This window comes from Electrona antarctica, assembly GCF_951216825.1.
Source record: "Electrona antarctica genome assembly, chromosome: 6".
Lineage (NCBI taxonomy): Eukaryota > Metazoa > Chordata > Actinopteri > Myctophiformes > Myctophidae > Electrona > Electrona antarctica.
This window is the reverse complement of record NC_136811.1, coordinates 673,458-698,783: the sequence shown is the minus strand read 5'-3', so window position 1 is coordinate 698,783 and position 25,326 is coordinate 673,458. Positions and strand designations below refer to the sequence as shown.

Here is a 25,326-nt window from a genome sequence, read left to right as displayed (position 1 = left end):
TAAAGGAATCTTGTTCTTTGGTTGACTTTTTTGATTACGTTGGTGGCCATTTTATCACCGGAAAGATTAGCCTCCAGGATGGAACCTAGGTAGGTAATTTCATCTGACTAATGACACGGCGCTGGGGCTGCAACGCTCTATATAGGGAGTACTGTCCGAAATCATCACTATTATAGTTCGCTGTCTGGATCCCCATATGGGGAGTAGGGAGAATTCGGAAATTTAGGAAGAGAAGAGGGGGGAGGGGGGGATATTATTGTTTCAAAAATCCCCAAAAAGCAATGAATTAAAAACAAAATTCAACGTTTTTTTTTCTTCTGTAATTTAATGAAGAAATCAAAGAAAAATCTAATAAATTCCATGAACTAGAAAACAAATGTTTACAAAGTAGTGAAAATAGCTACATTCTACAAGCTCACAACATGAGCAACATTAATTTATTTTATGGGTCTTGACTATTGAGCCAAAAAAGGTTTGGGAATCAGTGGTCTAGAGACTGTTAAATATTTGACTGATCTAGTTCAAATGTGTTGACTGCAGATCTGCCTCTCGTCGGCTCCCATTATACGGTGCTTGAATTGTTTCCGGGTTAAACATGAAGGGTGGGGGGGGCTTCCGGAAGGGGAACAACAACACAGCTCACAGTCACACTACAGTCATTTGGGTCAGAATGTCCCCCCACTATTGGGAGATGACTGGTCTATGTATCTATTTATTTATTGTTCCTGACCCGCGCTGGTAACACCGTTCCCATTTTGTCGCACAATTGTCGTTGTATTGGCTAGACGCTTGCCTCTCGCTGCAACGACGACCATTCTGCAGTTAGTTGCTCTCTCAATGTGCCAGAAAAGCTAATACCACAACAATCATCATTCTTTCTTACGTTGGCTGTATAGTAGGTGTGAAAACAGCATGGGGGCAAGGGCTTGGGCTGCTCTGTTGTCACATGCTGACCAGGGATCAGATGAGATGATTATTGCAGCGCAATATATGGGGGAACAAAGTTTCTCCGTCAGTCAAAGTGAAACCTACGTGGACTCAACCGTACTGAATGTGTGATCATGGGTTACTTTTATTCATCGAGGACGAGGTGAAAACATGCAATTTAATTATCCCATTGCGTGGGTTCTACACTGAACTCGGATCTTCGAACCAATTTCAGGGGTCTATTATGGTTTGGGTCCATCATTTTGAACCCAGTTACCCATGAAGAGCTATATGTGTATACTATAACTAATTAACTATATAATGTATTGCTGTAACAAGTTAATTTCTGACTCGCTTAAGTGTAGAGTGACATGTTTGGAAAACATTTGGAAAATGGCCACCAAATGGTTGTTATTTTACAAATGCAGGTTCTAGACCACCTAGGATCTTGATTCTGGTACTGTTTAGGTTTGTCCTGTGACCATGGCAGCCATTTTTTCAAAATGGCCGCCACCCACTGTTATTTTACAATAACTCCAGTTCTAGACCACCTAGGATCTTGCTTCTGGTGGCTAATCATACATTTTCAAGGATGAGGAATACACTGGTACTATTTACAACATGTTAGATAATAGTCAAATCATCAAAATGTGTCATATCGATGTAGTCTGTGTACTCTTACCCAGATGCCCTTTCAGCTCGCCAACCAGCTCTGCCCCTGAACTGCCAATAACCGGCATGCCCAGTACACCAGCCCTTGTACCCCCCATCAGATAACACAGTGGAGCAGCAATACAGGGGGCCACGACCTACCATCCCCGACTTCACCAACAGAGACCTGAGTGAGTTTTCCCGCCTCAAATTATTACTCAAACCTGCTGCCATCAACGCCACCCTGCAGCGGTTCAAGTATCAAGTCCTAGTTGACCACCTCAAGCTTGAAGAGGGAAGCCTGGTGGCCGACGCTTACATGAACTTCCACACGGCATACTCAACGACAAGTTAGCACAGGCCCACCAATTAGCGTTACGGCAAATAGCCAGTGTCCTGGAGGCAGCCGACATCTGTCGAGGCGATGGGGCGGCCTTTGAGAAGTTTACGCTTCGAGTACAGTACTTCAAGTACGTGTGCAGCTCCCTAGTAATCCATTATGTGATCTGTTCTGTCATGAGTCTCTAGTACACTGACTGAGGAAGTGGTTGTTAATCTCACAGAATGGACAGTAGGCATTAGCTTTCCCTGTCTCTTAGGGTGGGGCTGCAGCCTCGCACTCAGCTCCGTCTTCGGCACCATGCAGAACTGTGGCATATGCGCCAATTTTCTGAGGCAACAAATGTTTTGGCTCAGTACTAGGGAGCTGCACACGTACTTGAAGTACTGTACTTGAAACGTATAGTTCTCAATGGCCGCCACATCGCCTCGACAGATGTCGGCTGCCTCCAGGACACTGGCTATTTTCCGTAACGCTAATTGGTGGGTCTGTGCTAACTTGTCGTTGAGTATGCCGTGTGGAAGTTCATGTAAGTGTTGGCCACCAGGCGACCCTCTTCAAGCTTGAGGTCTTGATACTTGAACCGCTGGGTGGCATTGATGGCAGCAGGTTTGAGTGATAATTTGAGGCGGGAAAACTCACTCAGGTCTCTGTTGGTGAAGTTGGGGATGGTAGGTTGTGGCCCCTGTATTGCTGCTCCACTGTGTTATCTGGTGGGGGGTACAAGGGCTGGTGTTCTGACCATGCCGGATACTGGCAGTTCAGGGGCAGAGCTGGTTGGCGAGCTGGATGGGGGTCTGGCTAGGAGTACACATACTGGTGTTCTGACCTCACTGGGTACGGGTGACTCAGGGGCAGAGCTGGTTTGCGAGCTGGAAGGGGATCTGATGAGGAGTACATGGAGAACGCCAGCTGATGTCCTGGGCTCACTTGACTCTCACATGTCACAGTTTGAAAACATGTACAGTCAGTACTTTATCGATATTACACATTTTGATGGTTTGACTATTATGTAACATGTTGTAAATAGTACCACTGTATTCCTCATCCTTGAAAATGTATGATTAGTCACCAGAATAAAGATCCTAAGTTGTCTAGAACTTGATTTATTGGTAAAATAACAGCAGGTTGGCGGCCATTTAGAAAAATGGCTGCAATGGTCACAGGACAAATCTAAATAGTACCAGTGTATTCCTCATCCTTAAAAATGTATGATTAGTCACCAGAATCAAGATCCTAGGTGGTCTAGAACTGGAGTTATTAAATAACAGTGGGTGGCGGCCATTTTGAAAAATGGCTGCCATGGTCACAGGACAAATCTAAATAGTACCACTGTATAACTCATCCTTGAAAATGTGGGATTAGTCACCAGAATCAAGATCCTAGGTGGTCTAGAACCTGCATTTGTAAAATAACGACCATTTGGCGGTCATTTTCCAAATGGCTGCCATGGTCACCACGGGACAAATCTGCGATGGCACTACAGCCAAAAATCTTCCTTATGGCATGCTCTAACTGTGTGCCAAATTTCATACATTTATCGTAAAGTGCACGATTCCATCAAAAATTCTGCCTGTAGGGCCTCCGCTATGATGATTTCGTTACACTTTTCGGGGCTACATGAAAACAAACGGCGAACGTCATGACATCAACCAGTTCAACAAAAGTACAGGTCAATACAAAATCTGCTATGAGGATGAAACCAGCAAAAAACACTAAGATTGGCGCCCACTGGCCTAGTGTTCCAGGCGCATGCCAGATTTAGGCTCTGGCCTGACAGTGTGTCGCATGTTCGAGTCCCGTTCATGACGACATGTGCTGCATGTCTCCCCTTCTCTCCCTCCCTCTTTCCCGTTTTCACTGTAAATATCCATAAAGTCACAAAAGCCAAAAACTTAAAAAAACCCCACTAAGATTTCTTTACATCAGGGTCCTCCACTACACTTTATCAGAACATTTACACATACATATGCAGTATGCACTTCTATGAAAACAAAAAAGGAAAATGATCAAATTTACAGTTAAAATACAAATAAAATCGGGGGGAAATGTGTACAGTATGGAAAGATGGGGTGGGGGGGCTTTAACTTTTTTACAGGGGCCAGTTTAGAATCGCAGCCGCCTGTAAGTGCTCTTTGAGAGCGGTTTTGAAGAAGTCTAGGGATTCACATTTCTTAACGGCTGTTGGTAAATCATGCTTACTTGTGAACGGTTTCAATTTACGCTCCCTGCTGCTTGAACTGAGGTAGAACATTAAAAACAGATTGGTTACTTTCACCTTGTACACGATTGTTCCATGTGTAAACTTAAGTTAAGTGAGATTTCTTCCGTAATGCATGAATCCCACTACTTCCAGATTCACATGCACAAGAGACCAAGTACAAACCCAAGTACAAACTCAGGGGAACTGGTATATTTAAGAGAAATAACGCAAGAACCAACACCAAAGATAAATGCTTATCCGTAAGAGGGGTGCGTAAATGGTAAATGGTGCATTAATATAGCGCCTTTATCCAAGGCGCTTTCCATAGATTGTGCATCAATTCACCCATGCACGCACACATTCATACACCGATGGCGGCAGAAACCATGCAAGGCACTAGCCAGCACATCGGGAGCAATTTGGGGTTCAGTGTCTTGCTCAAGGACACTTCGACACTAACTCTGGGGGAGCCCGGGTTCGAACAGGCAACCTTGCGGTTACCATCCAGCCACTCTACCCCTGAGCCACCGCCGCCCTATGGAATAGCCTGGATAAGGATCTGAAAATGTGCTCATCAGTCACCAAATTCAAACAAATGTTTAAATCCAAGGTAATAAATTGATATAAAACATTAAAGTATCCTAGTTAGAAATAAGTAATAGTAAATATTAAAACCAAATAATTAAATTAATTTAAATATATACAAATGCAATTATTAATTAATGTATAAATATTACAAAGAAGCAGTCTATAGAGGGTCTGAGTCTTATCATTCCATACACAAACTCAATGTGCAAACCGTATTAGGACCACTTATTGATTCTCCACCTAGTGGTGTAGCTTGTGTGGTGTGGTTTGGTGCAGCTTGATGGCAATACTTCCATACTGACAGTTTTGTCAGCTTTATTATTATTATTATTATTTTTTTATTTGGTTCTGTAAACCAATAGGGTAGGCAATTATAAGCTTTTAGCTTCAGTCTACACCTTTTCGGGCCACTTAAGTGTATAATGTATTATGTATTGTTATACATGTGAAAGGTTCGAAATAAACTAAACTAAACTAAACATGTTGGGAGAGTTGGGCTAACACCACTAGTTCTCCAGTTATTGAAATCCTTCCTTATTCACTTGTATTTCAGAGCAGTGTGTGGAGTCCAGACTGCAGGTGAAGATGAACTCTCCAGACTCAGCCAGGGATGTTTATATTAAACAGAAACCTGAATACATTTATATTAAACCGGAACCTGAAGACATTTATATTAAACAGGAAGCTGAAGACCACCCACACCTCAGTAAGTTTCCTGTGCTCTTCCTTTCTTTAATATTTTCTGCTCTGTAGGGCTGCCACAGTGTCTTATTTTCACTGTAAAATAACAATGGCAAAAACACTCATAATATAGTCCGTTCGCTTGTGTAATTCCTAACCATTTTGGATTTTGCCTAAATGGAATCATGGATTTTCATCATTTTGAAGTTTCCAAAACGTATACTTTACTTTACTTTAACTACTACTCTGAAACGGAGAAACAGGAAGTGTAAAAGTTATTAACATGTCCCGCAAATGTTATTTAAATCACGATCATATCGTTTATTGCGACCGAATGCACCACGAATGCCCGGGGTTATTTAGGACCATTAAATCAGAGCGCCCAGCGATTTACAGCAACACATTTAGCGACGCACCAGGCGCTATCCCGGATGTAGCTGAAGTAGCTTGATGTAGCCAAAACACTCCCGAGGCCATCGACAACGGGAGGTATGATTAATTCTAATGCGGCTAGCGGCAGGACCGCGATGGGCCGTCTAAAACATAATCTTTGTTTAGAATTGGACGGAATGATTTAGATCAAGAGTTATTCACGTTTTAAGATTTTCGGTCTCGGCTAAAATGGGGGGGAACATTTTCGATGATGTCCCAACCGGAAATTACATTGAATGTTGCGCAACAGACACTCCCAGCCTGTGGAGCGATGTGATCGGTTTTGATATCAATAAATCTCCGTCCTGTTATTAATCTCTGTCCTGAGCGCTGGCCGTTACTATAGGACGGAGAACTCAGTTTATGCTGCTCGGGGTGTTAACCATGAAACCTTGTGTTTTTTGTCACATCACGTTACTCACAATTCCCATACATGGGGAAAGGCCACATTTATTGCATAGACATATAAACGTAGACGCCCTTTCCGGCTCTGAGGCGCGTGTCACAACTCACAATTGAAGGCACAATTTTCCCGAGATTCCTTGCAAAGCATTTGCCTTCAATGAGCAGCTTCCGCGTGTCCTGGAAAAGACACGCTGTGATTGGCCAGTAGTCACTTGAGTGACAGCGAGAGACATGGAGTCGTCGCATGAGTGACGTCACTTGGGCAGCGACGCAGCGTGCCTTCAGCAAATTCCTTCAGCACTTCTAAATAAGAAAGCTGCGGAGAACTGTTGCTTTGTGTTCACTCTTTAATGTTTTCTGTTAGTAATCCCCCATGGCTCTGATGTTGTATTGTTGTATTATTAACTTTGTTGTTTGTTTGTCTTGTTTTGTATTGTAATGTATTACTATGGTCACTGACATTACGTCAGACCACAGCTGATCAGGCTATATAAGACCTTGCACCACTCAGTTCACACGGGTGTGATTTTTTATAATATCTATGATTTATTGTGCCCAAGTCTCGTGACATCACTATGACATAGGTCTTGTGACATCACTATGACATCATCAGGGATGATAGTAAATCAGGGATCATATCATAGTAAATGCGACCTGCTGTTGCAATTAAGCCCATATATGGAGATCCCTGATGTCATCAATATTAGTATATGCTGACATTCCATATGTTGATCATTTCCCATCATACTTCCGCTTCGATGACTCCCTTTTGACTGATACCTGTCCATTTAAACTCTAGACGGGCCTGCCCCAAAGTTATTACTGCAGCCGCGCCCAGCAGCCGGCGAAAACTAGAGTTCTCAACCGGCCCGAAAATGAAGGTCCGGCCCTACCTGGGCATCAAACCCTGTACACTCAAGACACGCTCCATATATGGCCAGTGGAAGGGTGAGGTCCCTTCTCGCCCTCGGGTGTCTTACTGGTAGAAATGAGCCGCAAATCAAGCTTGTTTTGATCAAAAACACAGCCTAGAAAAATAATCTGATATATTAGTATTAAAAAAGATCCGTTCGTATAGACGGCATAAGACGGTGGACTTTTCACTTCCGGTTTTAGTGTTTACTTCCGTCGCACAGTAACCAGAGCAATACAGACGCTAGCAGAACAGAGTTATGCAACGTAATCAATTAATATAAAAAAGACGTCAGACGATCTCGGGGACTAATTCTTTTAACGAAGCTAATGGTCCACAAGTGCTTGTGTTTCATAATGTCATGAGTAATTTACTATCATCAGAGCCCAGGTGTGAAGTACCATGTTTTTTAAATTGCTTCAGAATTTCATGATTGAAATAAAACTGTAACACCATTATTCATTTTGGGGCTAAAGTTACTAAATATATTTCTTCAATTGTATTTTTATTTTGCTAAAATCAGAACAGTAATAACCTGTAGTTTGTAACGGTTTAGTCAATCTTATATTGGTAGCTCATTTTGTACATGGAACAGATTTACATTTTAGGAATCCAGTGTTGACCATCATCTTGTGTTTCTGCTCCTAGACATCCTGCACATGGTTGTGTGTAAAGACAAGGTTTCTCCTGAACAGGAGAGGAGCCCCAGTCTGCTCCAGGAGGAACCAGAGCCTCCACACATTAAAGAGGAACCGGAGGAGCTGAAAGAGGAACAGGAGGAGCTACTTCAAAGACCAGAGGAGCCCGGTGGGTCAACATTGACATTACTAGCAGTGAAACATGAAGATCATGAAGATATCTCTTCACACTGCACTGAAGTTGAAGTTGAACTTGAATCCGACACTGAAGTCACTGGAGACAGTGATGATTGGAAGACCAGTGGAGGTCAGTTCTTCTGTTCCGAGTGTTCAAACTCCTTCACATCTCAGGTATTCCTGCGTAGACACATCAGCAGGAGACACATCAGGAGTCACAATGACCTCTACTGCCAAAAGCTGAGAAATGGACAGATCACCTCAGCAGCTCTGTCTGATCACCTGTACTGCCAAAAGCGGAGGAATGGGCAGATCAGCAAATCACCAACTCTACAGCAAAACACCAACTCTACAACCAGCCAGAAAAGAGTTTCAAGGTTTCAAGTAATCTGAAGCCCTGATATACAGACATTATGACATGACTTAAGTAGAGATGGGTTGGAAACAACACAGTCACAAACAAGACAAAGTTAAAGTGATTAGGGATGTAACCAGACAAATATGATTATGATGACATGACCAATCATGTAGTTAGGTAAAGTTAGCTTAAGTTGTGGCAAATCTGCAAAAAAAATGCTTACTACTAGCTTTCTTCACAGATGTGTTCATAAAGGTGTCTACTATCACAGAAACAATTGTTCCAACCCAACTCCCTTGGGAGACTAAAATTTCATTATACGATGGAGTGCCGTGATTTCTTTCCACCCTTAAACATGTGGCAGCGGTGGCCGAACGGATTGCGGAGCGGTCTTGATACCGGAAGGTCGCCAGTTCGAATCAGCGGTCCGACACGTTAAAATTACCACCGCTGAAGTGCCCTTGAACAAGGCATTGAACCACTACGATGAAATGTGTTCTATGAGCAGGGCCTGGCTGGAAACAAGTTCTTGAGCTTAGCCCAGATACCCTGGGTAAATATAGTAATCATTTAATTTAATTTCATTTCATTTCATTTCAACATGATCATCAGGTGTTATTGTTATATAAGGAGGTATAATTTTTTCAAAAAAGTGTACAGTATTTGTTAAAATTATGGTTTTATGTGGACACACCCACCAGTTCATTAGGTATGCGTGAGTTTAACCTTAGCACCACCCACCTGATCCAGTCCGGCCAGGGCTCGACCGCACGCGTTGCGTCTCCGTCGCGTGCGTCAAAAAACGCACCGGTTCAATTTTAATGCACGCGTTAATGTCACGCGGGCAGTGGAGCCACCCTTCATTGATTAAAAAGGGAACATTCCCTGACGGTGACGGAGACGCGACGCTGACGCCCCCGGTGGAGCCCCGGTGTCCCTCCGCCTCCTCCTTTAAGACCACCCACTTGTCCTCGTCCCTCCCCCTCCTTATAAAAGGACAGCCCATGGCTCTGCCCTTGTGTTTACAAAATGACAAATTGGTGTCTGTCTGTAATGTAACAAATGTTGTGAATGTTAGAAGTTAACACTTCCCATATTTCTGAGATGTCGGATAAGCATCATTATGCACTTATACTGCCACCATTTATCCATGTATAGGCTTATAATCCACGCATCCATACCATATCAGACCTGTTTTTTCTGATTTGTTTTAATCATTTATTTATTTCCTCCAAGTATATTGACCCTATTGTCCCAATCAGCTCATCTCATCATCCAATTAAATCATAGTTTAACAGCAGAAACAATTAAATTGATAGATCATTTAGCATGAATAATTTGCCAATATACTGTAGGTTATTAATTTCCTCCAGCTAAGCACCCAGGCATTGAAACTGTCTTGGAGCTTTGCCCTAGGCACATGATGCTCTGGACAGAAGACTCTCCACTCTTCTATTGCTTTGATCAAACTCAATTTACAACATGAATATGCCGTTCCTTCTGACCTGGGAAAAACTGAATCCATTCTCTTTGGATCTAATAGTAATCTCAGCAAGGCAAATGGCTTCTTGGTTAGAGTGGGTGACAATGTTATCACACGTAAAGATGAAATTACCTACCTAGGTTCCATCCTGGAGGCTAATCTTTCCGGTGATAAAATGGCCACCAACGTAATCAAAAAAGTCAACCAAAGAACAAGATTCCTTTACAGGATCTCCTCACTGGTCGACAAAAACACCTTGAAGACCTTAACAGGAGCCCTTGTACAAGGCTTCTTTGACTATGCATGCACCTCCTGGTACCACAGCACCTCAAAGGCCCTTAAAACTAGGCTCCAGACCTCCCAAAACAAACTGGTCAGGCTCCTACTTGGCCTCACCCCCCGAACCCACCTCACCCCTGCCCACTTTGACAGACTGGCATGGCTTAGGGTCGGCGACAGAGTACAGCATCTTGCAATGGGTCTGGTCCACAAGATTCGATACTCCACCAAGATACCCATGTACCTGTGTAGATACTTCCTTAATGTTAACGAAGTCCACACCCACAACACCAGAGGGAGTGCAACGAATCATGTTCAACCCAGATTCGGCACAAACAAGGGACTAAATTATTTTCGCTCCTATGCCACCAAAATGTGGAACGCCCTACCAACAGTCATTAAGACATGCGAATCCCTTGACTCCTTCAAAACCGCTCTCAAAGGGCACCTACGGATGGCTGCAATTCGAAACTGGCCCCCGTAAAATCTGAATCCCCCCCCACCGCCCCCCCCCCCCCTTTTCCCCTCACTGTATATGTTTCTTTTCCCTTTTTACCTCCATTATGATGAATTCCTGTACTGTTCTTTGTCTATATAGAAGTGTCTATTTGTACGTCTCTAAATGTTTTGATGAATTGAACATGGTGGACCCTGTTGTAAACAAGTGTAATGCTTAATTGGGTCGTCCACTCACAGTTAACAGCCTTTGTATTGAGTTTGTGCTTGAAATGTACTGTAATTCTGCAAACTGTTAATACAATTTTCAATCAATCAATCAAACTGCATTGAGTTTCAGCAAAAGCAAAACCTGGGGTTGCCAGGTTTAAAGAAACAAGCGGCCAGGTCCACGAAAACAAGTCACAGAAATTGCCTTGAATATTTATGCAAACGTTTCAACAACACCAATCCTTTTAACAACATATCTGAGGGCCCTTCACATGAACCATTGGTCAAGTCAACCACGTCTCCCCTGCAAGTTACTTATATGAAAACAAGCTCAAGTCGCTTGTAATATCCAGACATGGCAACATTGCCTTCCAGCGCGACACAACAGATACTTCTAATTCTTGACTTTACAGCCTTGTATAAGTATTATTAGGACCTACATATTGACTACAACAGTACATATTGACTACAACAGCCAACAAGAATGCACACTGTGACACTACACTCTGTATCAAAGCCTGACCACTGTGATTATAAAAGAAACAACCTGAACTGAGAACAGCAAGAGCAACTGGACAGCAGTGGTTTCCTTGATTAATCCTGAGGACCCGACGTGAACATCTACTTGCTTCCAATCTAACGAAAAACAATCTAATGGACGTCTGCTGACTCTGCTCTGCTGTGAACTGGTAATGTGTAAAATTACTGTTTGAAAATCTGTCACACAGTTAGGCACAGAGCAGCAAACTGCTTTGTTCAGTTCACACGTGTGTATGTGGCAGGCAGCTCCGCCCACAGAGGTTGTCGTATTTAAAAAATATATATAGAGGGGGAGGTGCGTGTGTGCGTGCAATAGTAATACGTCACACTATCAGTGTTTATATCATTGGCCCGTTTGAGTGTCAAGGGTTCAGCTTCCAGGAAGAAACCCTAAATACAAAGTTATTACACCATTGCACATAAAAACGACTCCAGGGTGTCTAATGAAGTCACCTGTCACCTCATAAACACATGAAAAACTGGAAAACTACACAAATTGTGGCACTCCATCTTTAAGTAGCATGTGACATCAAACTAGGGGGTTTTCAATATTCTGAATCCATTGCAAGCATTAGTGTTGCACAAAAAAACTCCTTTGCCTAAAAATGCCCATAGCCGTCATCACAAATGTGATGAGGTCAGCACATTTGGGCATTGGGCAAGTGTAAGGAGTATTTCCGTGCAAAACTCATGCTTGGAATGGATTCAGCATCATGAAAACCCCCTAGTTTGACATGTCACATGCTACTTATATTAAAGTATAATGAAATTTGGAATTATTTGCCTTATATTGGTTGATAATGGTACCCCAACTTTCAGCAGCTGAAGTTCAGAAGTTTAGCAAGGGAGTTGGGTTGGAACAATTTTTTCTGTGATAGTAGACACATGTGATTATGAACACATCTGTGAAGAAAGCTAGTGGTAAGCATTTTTTTGCAGATTTGCCACAACTTAAGCTAACTTTACCTAACTAATGGAATTGTTTGTAAAAAAAAGTAAAATCTATGCATCAACACCTTCATGTCCGCAGTTCTCACAGGACAAAAAAAGATGTCCACTGTAAACTGTGTGACAAAAGTTTGATTGATTGATCCATCCATCCATCCATCCATCCATCTTCAACCGCTTATCCATAGTCGGGTCACGAGGGCAACAGCTCCACCAGAGTGCTCCGGACTTCCCTCTCCAGAGCAACATTAGTGGCTTCCTCCAGGAGGATCCCGAGACGTTCCAAGGCCAGTGAGTCGATGTGTTTCCTCCAACTGCGCCTTGGTCTGGCCCGGGGTCTCCTCCCAGTGGGACGTGCCTCGAGCACCTCCCTAGGGAGACGCCCGAGAGGCATTCTAACCAGATGCCCGAACCACCTAAGCTGGCTCCTTTCCAGGCAAAGAAGCAGCGACTCTACTCCGAGTCTCTCTCACGTGACTGAACTTCTCACCCCATCTCTAAGGGAGATGCCAGCCACCCGTCGAAGAAAACTCATTTCGACTGCTTGTATTCGCAACCTTATTTTTTCGTTCATGACCAACACTTCATGACCATAGGTTAGAGTAGGAATGAAGATTGCTCGGAACCAGACCCAGAGATACTTAAACTCCTTGACCTGCATTCCCTACCCGGACTGCACAATCCACCATGGCCTCAGATTTGGAGACGCTGATCCTCATCCCAGCCCCCATACACTCGGCTGCGAACCGGTGCAGTACAGATTACAGTCAAACACTTAACTCTAAAAATGGTTTCACCGGGGGGGGGGGGGGAATCATGGGCCCCAGGCCGAGAAGTAGTCAAATTAGTTTGTTTTTGGGAGGTTTGGAGCTTAGTTTTTAGTTACATTGAGATATTGGAAAACCAAGAGGTGCAAGCATACCGGTAGTCAAATGGCTGAATTAGAGCTGTTCGTTGATTTTTCTTTTTTGATCACATTGTTGCCATACTTTCACCTGCCAGCTTGTTGTGAAGAATACAGCCCTCCTCCATCTCCTTTTTGCTGGAGATTACTGTCACCAACTTTCACCATGAAATCATTTACATCGACCTTGCTGTTTAAATAACTTAGATCACTTGCTAAGACACCATTGCATTCACAACATGGGGTAAAAAAAGAAAGTTTCTACTATAAATGAGCTCAGGATGCCATTACAGTGATGTATTGCTAATTATTTTGCTGTTTCTATAGAATGTTACTGTTTTGATTTGAATGTAATTTTGTTGTGTTTTATTACACACCAAATAGTTATAGGTGTCAGATAGTTACAATTATTTTACTCATCTAATGGGTACAGGCTTTAGTTTAGATCTACTATTTGTCTGACTGTCATTAGACAGACAACTTAAGTCAAACCCTAAGCTAACCCTAACCGCAAGCACGGGAGCAGCACATGTTCACATGTCAGACTGTTGTTTCCGCATGTCGTGTCGTGTTCCGCATGTCCGTTGGTGTGTCTAATCTGCGTGTGCAATATCAGTTAAGGAAAACATGTAGCCTATACATGCATTTTTAAAGCTTTCATGACATTCATTTTCATAGATTTTATTTTTTGTTTTTGTAACAAACAATTGTAAAAATGTTTGGGGCTTCTGATGTCATGTATTGCCATAACAATCTTCTCCTCTCCTCTATGATTTTGCACTTTGAAGTCTGGATAAGCGCCTCCGCTGAATGTGTTGTAGTGTTCCTTAAAGCAGGGGTTCTCAACGTTTTTGGCTGGGGACCCCCGGAAATGCTTTGGCCCTGTCTCGCGACCCCCGCCCCACCCCCAATACAAACTGACTGCAAAAATAACCTTAATATTAGAGAAAATATATCATAAATGAATACTGAAACCAGATATAATCATTAAGGAAAGTTTATGCATGTACTATGTGTACTATGTAAACTCTTCATTTCCATTTTCCAGCCATTCAGTTGCAATTTCTTTTAATAATTTGGGGACCCCCCAAAATAATTTGGCAACCCCCCTAGGGGTCGTGACCCACGGGTTGAGAACCCCTGCCTTAAAGAACCACTTCATCCCTTGTCAACCTATCTTCATAGAATTGGTCTTCACTAATGTCCGTGATAAAATACCACATTTTTCTACTCAGTATGTGTCTCATAGGAGGGCTGTGGGCAGTTCAGAAACCCATCCACCAGTGACATCATCGATGGGGAATCCAAGCTAGATAGAAACATTTCAATAAAAGGAGAGAACACCAATATGGAGTAAGCAAATGTTTATTGGAAAATATTATTTTGGCAATTTATTGGAGCAAGCAAAATAACAAATGTTTATTGCAAAAGTCACATGCAGTTGCATGCCACATGCTACTTAAAGCATAAGGAAAGTTTGACATTTTTGCCTTATACAGGATGTTAAAACAGTTTCGCTGCCTTAATTGATCCCAGTCATACTTCTCATTTGCCGGAAATTCCAAAGAACTTTGAAGGCCCATTGCATATTTTGTCATAATGTGACAATATCACGAAATGTCTCAAATGAAAGAGGGGTCTTTCCTCTTTACTCAGTAAAAATATTTAAGTTTCTAGCATGTTGCATTCTTTAGATACAGGCAGTTTTATACAGATCGGTTTCACCCTAAACAGGCCTCTGGGAAACTGCCTTTGTAGTTATTTTCATTTGTTTGCAGCACACTTTTGTTATGCCCATAACATATCCTCTATTATAGTGACAGAGACATACCATATATCAAATGAAATCTGTAACACTCTACTTTCACCAGGAAAATAGATACAATTTCTATCATGTTTAGTTTTCAAAATGTAGCCATTTGAATGAGTCTAGCACTTTAGAAAGCATGTCTCTCGTTTGTGATCATTCACATTACAAGACACATATCATTATGCTGTGTTATAGTGACAATACCATGTCATACATCAAATGAAAGCTAGAATCCTCTACTTTCACCAGGAAAAGAGATGACATTTCTATCATGTTTAGTTTTCAAAATGTAGCCATTTGAATGAGTCCAACACTTTAGAAAAACATCTCAAAGTTTTGACCAGTTACATTTATATACCCATAGCATATTTTTTTAATAATGTGAACATGTCACGGAATATACCAATTGAAAGGGGAGTATTTCCTCTTTACCCAGAAAAAACAGTTATGTTTCTAGCATGTTGCATTCTTTAGCAATAGTCAATTCAATAGAGCTTGTTTTCCTTTTAGAAATTTGAATAAACCTTCAAGTTCAATAGAGCTTCAAGAAACAGGAGAAAACCACTTTTGTGAATATCCATCAAGCCGAATTGACCTGGTTGGTTTCGTGGGGCTAGTCCACGCCTTGACCAGACTTTCTATGAAGGTCATCATGTCCTTCACAGCTCCCTGAGGATTTCTCTTATGGTACAGGATGAATGAATTGAAAATGGAGATTTGCAACTTATAAAATACATACTTGTTTGTCCATTTGTAGGACTTTCGGATGAAGGGATAGTAGGAAATCCGTTGGTCCAATTTATCCACACCATTCATGCCGTTGTTATATTCCTTCACACAGACCGGCTTGGCAACAGTAATCAGGCCTTCCTTCTTCTTCCATCTGCGGATGTCAACCATCTCATCTGGGTGGAAGGTTGTCACCATGCGTACTACCTTGGTGTCTCTCCATGCCAAAGTCAGAACCGTGTCTGTGTGTCTCACGATTCTGTCCCCGACTGCCAGGGTGGAATTGGATGCCTGTGCCACTTCTGGTGGCGCCCCTCTGTTTCTTCGGAGTGTTCCGCAGACATGGGTCTTCATCTCAAGCAGCAGGTTGCACATGGCGACAGAGTTGTAAAAATTGTCCATGTACAATGTGTAGCCCTAGTGTTTTAGGCGTCCTAGGAGTGAGGGAACTATCTCAATCAAGACACCAGGCTCTCCACAATAAGGCCGCATGTTGAAAGCATAACCAGTGTCACTATCACATACCACATAACTTCGAATCCAATAACGAGTAGGCTTGTTCGGCAAATACACCCTGAAGCTCAAACGGCCACGAAACAGCAATGTCCCTTCATCGATACTGATCTTCTGTGAAGGCTGAAACAGGGCCTGGAACGTTGTCACCAAGTAGTCGAAGATGGGGCGTATTTTGTGGAGCCTGTCATTTGGATCCAACTTGGCGTTGAAGTGGATGAAGCGCAAAATGTTCTGAAATCTGTTGCGAGCCATGACCTTGGCGAAATAAGGGGTGGCGGTGATCTCCTCTGTGGACCAGTAAAGTTCTAGTGCTGGTTTCCAAACTAGACCGGTCAGAAAAAAAAGTAAAAAAAAACGTTTTAGTTCCTCCCTGGTGACAGGCACCCAGTCGTGGCATGAATGGCATTTCAGCAATGGACTTCTCCCCGTAGACATTTGTCTGATAGACTATCATATCCATTAGCTCATCAGTCACGAACAGGCTGAAGAAGTCCACTGGCTGGTCTAACTCTAGCTCTGCAGCACTGTTGATCGGCCCAGATGTAGCAGTGAATGGAATGTCCTTAGGCTGCCAAGGAACTTGCTCCGTACCACGCCAGCCAGGAGACACTGGCTCATCACGGACACTGCCCTTTCCCCGGCCTGTGAATCATAGAAATACAATATATGCATTTACAATAGGCCTACATGTACTTACAATAAAATGCAATACTGTTGTGACATCTGGTGGAGCTGTTGCCCCCGTGACCCGAGTACAGATAAGCGGTCTACACATGCCTACATGTATTTAGAATAAATAAGTGAAATAAACATTTAGGCAAACAGAATGAACGTGTAGTCTGATCAACAACCACTAGATGGCAATGATGCTCTTATGCTGGCAATTCTGACAAATAAAGTCACATGTTGTAACAATCGCCCTTTATGTCTTAAGGCAAATTATTAACAAAGGAAAAATTAAGCGGGATCGTAGGGTTATAGTTTAAGTTATTTAATAGAGATGTGGCAAAAAGTAATTGGTAAAACAAACGGTGTTCAATAGAACCAGTGCACTTGGCACAATGCGTCTGTCCCTGCCTCTCTCCCTACAAAATGAAAGAAATAAACAGGTAAACAAACTGAAATCAACAAACAATACTCTCTTCAAAACCCCTCCCGCCCCAACCAAGTCCCGACACTCTCTGTGGCGTCTATCGTCACAACGTTTACAACAAGCAAAACAATAAACAACCCCCCCAAAGTCAAGTGCGCAAAACCGCGCTTAGAATTATATAAATAATAAAGTCCGCGTCCTCTTCCTTAATTGAACGCGGCGCGCCCGCGATAGTCTTTAGTAAGTCTTTAGCAGTTAATTTATTTTCATAAACATACGCTCACATGGATGTGAGCGTATGTAGGTGAAACTTTAGCCAGCCAGAATGATAAATTAAGTATGAACGTCGACAGATGTACATACATTTTTACGATTCTGGCTAGCTGCATGCTTATTAGGAACCCATCCCATGTTCCCTTTCTAAATGCTCAACATTTCTAACAACTTTAGGGTAGGCTACTCAAAATGTCCCGGTCTACATTCTGGGATTTATATGAAATGCCAGTTCTGCCATCATATGAAGAATAAGGTCATAGCTAAACATTGATACAGCCTCATTGCAGTGCATGCAAGAATTGCTAAATATAAACCTCCCTTCAGTCCCTTGTTACCAATTACAATTGATTGACCAATGTTATACACACCCACACCAGAGGGAGTGCAACAAACCACATGCAACCCAGCAAGGAACAATGGACTCAATTATTTTTGCTCCTATGCCACCAAAATGTGGAACGCCCTACCAACAGTCATTAAGACATGCAAATCCCTTGACTCCTTCAAAACCGCTCTCAAAGGGCACCTACGGATGGCTGCAATTCGAAACTGGCCCCTGTACAATCTGAATCCTCCTATTCAGATCCCCTCACTGTATGTTTCTTTCTCTTTTTACCTCTATGATGAATTCCTGTTCTGTTCTTTTGCTATATAGAAGTGTCTATTTGTATGTCTCTAAATGGTTTGATGAATTGAACAAGGTGGACCCTCTTGTAAACAAGTGTAATGCATTATTGGGTCGTCCACTCAGTTAACAGTCTTTGTATTGTGTTGTGCGAAATGTACTGTAATTCTGCAAACTGTTAATAAATATTTAAATCAAAGTCACACAACTGACCGTGGGTATAATATTTCTCATTGTTTTTTTTTCTCTCATTAATCTACAGCACGGTGACAGGAGGGGTTTCCGTGAATTTCTCCGGATGAAAGTGGACGCCTTCAATGATCTGCTGCAAAAGGTGGAGCCAACCATAAGCAAGATGGACACACAGATGAGGAGCGCCATCAGTGCTAGACAGCGGCTGTCAGTCACGCTCCGTTTTCTTGCTACTGGTAAAGAGTGCATTTTCCAAACATTGTGAATTGTTCAAAAAAATGTTTTGTTTCTGACATACATTTGTATTCTCTGTACTGTAGGCGAGTCATTCAGGTCTCTGAGTTTTCAGTACCGGATGGGCCGAAGCACTGTGGGTGAGATCGTTCTAGAGACTTGTGAAGCCCTATATGAGGTGCTAAAAGAAGAGCATTTGAAGGTATGACTTGTTTAGTGCTCATATTACTGCTACCCATCAGCATGTACACTGACCCAACAGTTAATTAAATAAAAAATATTAACCCATTTAGGCCTGACGTCGAAATTCAAAAAAAAATCTTCTAAATCCTGACAGTTTCTGAAATGCCTCCATGTTTCTATATCAGTGGTGCTCAATATTTCATGTCAAGGACCCCAGAAACTATATGTAATTGGCCACCGACCCCCATCTGAAAATATGTTGTTCCAGGGACCTTCCCAGAAGCAAAGATTTGAGTTAAAACGTTCGCTTTGAAGGAATGTATATTTGCACTACATTTTCACGATTTTTCAAAAACAGCAGACCTGCAATCTCATAGCACTCGGTGCCACGCTATGAGCTTGTAGATCTGCTATTTTTCAATAGCTAAAGTATAACATACTGCCCAGTGCTAACCCATTTTGGGCGGGAACACCTTTTGGTGTTTTAAGCATTATGTTATACTTTAGCTATTGAAAAATAGCAGATCTACAAGCTCATAGCGCAGCACCGAGTGCCGCACTATGAACTTGTAGGTCTGCTATTTTTGAAAAATCGTGAAAATGTGGCGCAAATCTTTGAATATATATTCTTTCAGAGTTTCAATTTTTAACTCAAATCTTTGCTTCTAAATAGATTGGTTATCTATCTATCTATATATATATATATATACACATATGGAAATAATTGGTAGTTGCATTGGTATGTATGCTAATACAGACACGTAGGCCTATGTGATGTTCAAATGCTCAAAATGAAATGACTCCTATATGGACAAAAGGTGAAATAACAATGATTGTTTGTTTATTTTCCAGACACCTACAACAGAGGCGGCTTGGCGAGAGGTGGCACGGGGTGCCTAGGTGCCTTAGATGGGAAACACATCACTATCCAGCCCCCTGTCAACTCCGGTAGTGTATTCCATAACTACAAACATAGATTTTCTATAATCCTAATGGCTGTAGTTGATGCACACTACAAGTTCATCTATGCTAGTGTTGGTGTTCAGGGAAGGGTTCCAGATGCAGTACTGTTTGCCCACTCAGACCTCCGTGCTGCCATGGGCGGCGCTAAGCTGAACTTTCCCCGTCCAGAGCCTCTGCCAGGTACTGACATATCTGTGCCATATGCGTTTGTTGGCGATGAAGCGTTTCCTCTCCGGACCGACTTGCTCAAGCCCTACTCCTCCCGGAACATGGACCATGGACAGCGAATCTTCAACTACCGCCTGTCCAGGGCAAGGCAGAATGACATGATTTAATTGCGGGGGGTGGGGGGGGGGGGGGGGGCAAGATCACTGTCAGGCTCAAATTTTTTTTTGGCCGTAATTGATGTCATCATTCTTTGTTTTTCAAAGTGACTGTCGCCACTTATCGGCAGTTATCGATTGGATTTAACGAAGACTGTTCCTCTCTCTGTGCCCAAGATGCAACTTCTAGGTGCAAGTCAGGATGTGGAGTTGTTTGGATCTTCATTTCACCTGTCTGCCAGAGTTCAGCTCCACCTACAGGCTGGTGGAGGTGGTATCAGGTGAGCTAGATTCATGGGTGCCAGTCGCAGATATCCTGCGGCTGGATCTACCTCACCTGCTTCTGGCTCCATCAGCTCTGGCAGGTAGGGCCCTATGAGTACAGTTTAGTTTCTCTCTTTACCATACAGAATACAAGAGCCACTTGACCAAGATACAAATGTCCTACAGTCTCTCTGAATACAAGTTACACAAGCCTATTTTGTATTATTTACTGTTGCATGCAACTTTGTCACACTTGGAGTTCAGGTGAGCTGGATTCATGGGTGCCAGTCGCAGATATCCTGCGGCTGGATCCAGCTCACCTGCTCCTGGCTCTGGCAGGGGAAACCCACAAATGTTATTTTTTTAATTTTACTCTTTTTGGTAGGGCCCTATGAATACAGTTTAGTGTATCTCTCCTTTGATAAGGACACTACGAAGATGGGTCCTTTTCTTCTGTGGTGCTAGGATTTACTGTGACTGTTCAGTTGTACTCAAGGAAGCTTTGAGAAGGAAGAGAAGTGGTCACGTGACTGGGCTGCGCCATGACACTTTCATGGACACTTCCATGGGAGTGAATGGAGCTGCTCATAACAAACATTATTTATGAACCATTGAGACCTGTGTCATATAATCGGTTCAATAATATAAAAGAAGACATATCACAGGTTGTTTTCTAATAACTTGCTTTTCGATGTGCACAGAGTGCACAGTATATATTTTTTATCAGAAAGGTACTTGGTGCTCTTTAGATACCATACCTCTATAAAAATTACAGTGTACACATCGAAAAGCAACACAGCAGACAATAATGTCTTCTGTTAAGTGATTCTCAGTCATTCATAAATAATGTTTGTTCATGAGCTGGTCACTGAGGTCTCATTTACTCCAGTGCATTCTGCCAAACTTCCATGACACTTTCATGGGAGCCAAACTGGCTCCCATGAAAGTGTCTATGAAAGTGTCATGGCGCAGCCCAGTCACGTGACCACTTATCTTCCTTCTCAAAGCTTCCTCAGTTCTACTCAGGCAGGGGGGATTGCTAGTGTTTACTGTGAAACGCCCTGGAGACGGATGACAACTCTGAGTCTGAACCTTTCAATGCGTACTTGCCACATAACACGCCTCCAAGGGTGGTCCAGTAGGCCATTGAAACTGAGGATTCAGGCCGTAGTAGTGTGAGAGAACCAAAAAGGTCCAAAAAAAGGCCAAAGGAGAATTGTCAGACTCAGGATGAGCTTGAGGTTGAGAAAGTTGCGATTTTAAAGACTGTGTCTCAAACACTTCTAGGTGCTAGTCAGGATGTTGACGAGTTGTTTGGCAGACAGGTGACAGGTGAAATGAAGCAATTCAGGGATCCAATGACCACAACCTGTTTCTTTTTGTAGGGCCCTGTGTACAGTTTAGTTTATCTACCCTAAGCTACTATGCCATCTTTGCACGTTGAACATTGTGGCTGTTTGAAGTGTCTATTATTTATTAATTTATTTATTTTATTTACTGTTTTGTATTATTTACTGTTACATGCAACTTTCTATCACACTTAGAGTTCAGCTCAGCCTACAGGCTGGTGGAGGTGGTAGCAGGTGAGGTGGATGCATGGGTGCCAGTCGCAGACATCCTGTGGCTGGATCCAACTCACCTGCTGCCGGCTCCATCAGCTCTGGCAGAGGAAACACAACCTGTTTCCTTTTGTCTTTTGTAGGGCCCTTTGATAAGTCTTATTTTTTATTTACTTTATTTTTTATTTTTTACCGTTACATGCAACTTTATATCTCACTTGGAGTTCAGCTCAGCCTACAGGCTGGTGGAGGTGGCAGCAGGTGAGGTGGATTCATGGGTGCCAGTCGCAGATATCCTGCGGCTGGATCCAACTCACCTGCTGCTGGCTCCACCCGCTCTGGCAGAGGAAACGCACAACCTGTTTCCTGTGAGTGGCCGCGGTTACATGCAGGCTGATCATTCCGAATAAATACTTCTGAATAAAATACATCCGAAGTAATGTTTTTTGCTGCGTGTTTACATGGGAAATGGTCATTCCGAATGAGCGTTTACATGGACAAAACCTTTAGATCCCATCATTTCATTCCGCATTAGCTTCGGGGCAGGGAAGGCTTCTGATTGGATAGGGGACGTATATATATGTTTACGTCTTCACGTTTACCCTACTCTCGCACTGGTGTTGTTGTTGGGTGAATGTTGTTGTAGTAACAGGGTTGCCAATTCCGCTTGTTTTCCACCAAAGTTGGCAGAATCGGTCTGGTGTATTGTATAATACAATAACTGTATTATTTAATATTTATAGACAAGCAATACCGTCTAAAAGCCCGAAGACAATCCTAACATGGAAGACGGAGTTATCAGTGCGTTATTTGCTTTTATTTTACTGGTATTTGTGAAGCAGCAGTATGACAATACAATATGCAATATGCTACTTCGTCTGTTGTGGAGGAGAAGGGTGGTTGAGCAGGTTGACTACATAAATGGCAACCGGTTAGTGCTGCAACAGCTGACAACAGTGGATGAAAGTGCGGAGCAAAGACTGGTGGGACAGGATCGTGTTGTCGGAATTCACAGATGCTGAGTGGAAGGAGAACATTCGCATGTCCCGCACGTCATTCATGAAGTTGTGTGGACTGGTGCAGGGCTTCATGTCTCCCGAGGAGGTTACAGTTCGTACACCTATTCCTCTCAACATGCGCGTGGCCATGGTTCTCTACAGACTGGGTAGTTGTTGCGAATATCGCCTGGTAGCGAATCAGTTCGGGGTCCACAAGGCAACGGTGAAGAAATACGTGTACATGTTCTGTAAGGGAATCGTACAGGAACTCCTCAACCGTATGATCCAGATGCCAAAAGAAGAAGAGGCACTGGAGATTAGCAGACGATTCGAGGCATCGCATCACATTCCTCAGATCGTTGGCCTGATAGATGGTAGGCCCCCCCCCCGACTATCCATTTCATATTACTGCCAAATAGCCAAAGTCTACATGTGTAGGTGTCCTGAGTTTGCAATACAATTATTGTTGCTTTCTTAGGTACTCACATACCGATCCTCCCCCTGTCTGATGGCTACAGAGACTTTTCCAACCGTAAAGGCTGGCCTTCCTTCATCCTCCAGGCAGTTGTGGATGACAGATTCATGCAAGTATTTTTTTCATGGTTGGTCATATTCAAACTGTATGCTGGAGTAGTTACACCATTTACTGAGAATTCTATTGTGAATATGCACATCCCTCGAAGAACAGTTCATACATGCATACAGTGGTTTTCAACCCTTTCCATATCAAGACCCATTATTTATCCATCATTTGAGCCACGGACCGCCATTTTATGAGATTTAGCCTGTCAGACCCCAAACTAAAGAATATTTTGTTATCGTTGGGTAAGATTTTGATGTGGTACCTACCATAGGAGAGATAATGGGCAAACTTGTAATGACAGATGTTTAACAATAATTTAACTCTTACACAGTAGTGGTAGGTACGGGCTGCAACCTCACGATAGATCGTCTCACGATACAGAGGCCACGATATATACATCGATATACGATGTTGAACGTTGATACCAAATAATGAACATATATTTATTTACTACAAGGGCTATTCTTTATTATTATTTAGCCTTTAAGTAGTGCACAAATACAATAACATATTTCCAGGCCCACAGAGCCACCTTGTGGCTTATTGTGCATTGCACCTACACCATACAAATAATGGATAGCACTGTTATAAGCCCAGAATTAAAATTGTATGCTACAAGCATGATGTTGTCACTGGAGTCTGGACTCAAAGTTAACTTTTCTTTATGCACATAATCATTTTTGTGTGGTAACCTTTTGCACTATAGATGTTTGTCTATGTCCTGTGTTATAAGATTGAGAATGCTCTGAGCAAAATGATTTTCATTGTATTTATACTTGTATTTCTACATATGACAAATAAACCTGAACCTGAACCTGAACCTGTATTACTGAAATTATGTCTCCTGTATAGTTTCAGGAGCATCAGCTGCAAGATGCCTGGCGGTGCACATGATGCATTGGTGTTCCACAACTCCGACCTCTTTCGAAGGGCTCACCTGCTGCCACCACAGGTAGGCAGTCAGACACTGGATAGAACCTACATGCATACTTTTATCACATTTTCAGGCCATGTTCAAAATATATAACTCATTCCTATTTCCCCTTCAAACTATTTTTGTGGGATGACCAAAAATGATTAAAAAAGTTTCATATTTCTCCCTTCACAGCGTGTCAGGAATATTGAGGGGGAAGACATCCAGCTCCAAATAGTGGGGGACCCTGCCTACCCACTCCTCGATTGGCTGCTCAAGGGATACCGGTCATCTCCTAACCTGATTCCAGAACAAGAGTCATTTAACCTTAGCTCTGTTCGTGTTGGGATTGAGCAGACTTTTGGTCTTCTCAAGTCACGTTTACGGGTTCTCCAAAAGCGAAGCGACTTTCATTTCACCTTCGCCCCAAAGATGATTGCGACCTGCTGAGTCCTGCACAATTTCTGCCAACAGGAGAGAGACCACGGGGATGCCAACTGGCTGGAGGAGATGGACGATCTGCAATATCCTCAGCCTGCCCGCCTCAGGAATTATGTAGACCACAACACCAGGGCAAGACGGGCACTTACAACACATCTGGCGAGACACTTCCCCCTTCGTACGGGACATTTTCAATAGCTCCACACTACACAGCCAGACGAACCACAGGCCAAGCATACACAGCCACAAAACAACAAATATATACACACTAACTTTGAGATGAGTGGCAGAGCCTTAGAGGTTTATTTATGGACCTTGTTCCTCAGTTTTATATATTTTTGTACTTTTTTTTTTATTCAGGGGGGCAATTGTACATTTGGTTTTAGTAGTACTTACGCATTTACTATTTGTGGCTGTCGGGAAGATATCACCTTTTTTCTTTTTAAATTAAGAAAACCTTATTTCTTAAAACTTTAAGCCATGACTTTTGG

At 42.6% G+C, this 25,326-nt stretch overlaps 1 protein-coding gene across 1 annotated transcript in view; it reads left to right on the top strand.

Moving 5' to 3' along the window:
* Positions 1–8,578, top strand: part of LOC306924392 (uncharacterized protein) — a 39,899-nt gene extending 31,321 nt beyond the window's left edge. Inside the window, exons 4-6 of the mRNA XM_079502886.1 lie at positions 1,701–1,928; positions 5,263–5,415; positions 7,789–8,578. Coding sequence (XP_079359012.1) covers positions 1,701–1,928; positions 5,263–5,415; positions 7,789–8,348 — 941 coding nt within the window. The 3' untranslated portion in view covers positions 8,349–8,578. The remainder of the gene's footprint in view (positions 1–1,700; positions 1,929–5,262; positions 5,416–7,788) is intronic.
* The last annotated feature ends 16,748 nt before the right edge of the window (positions 8,579–25,326 follow it).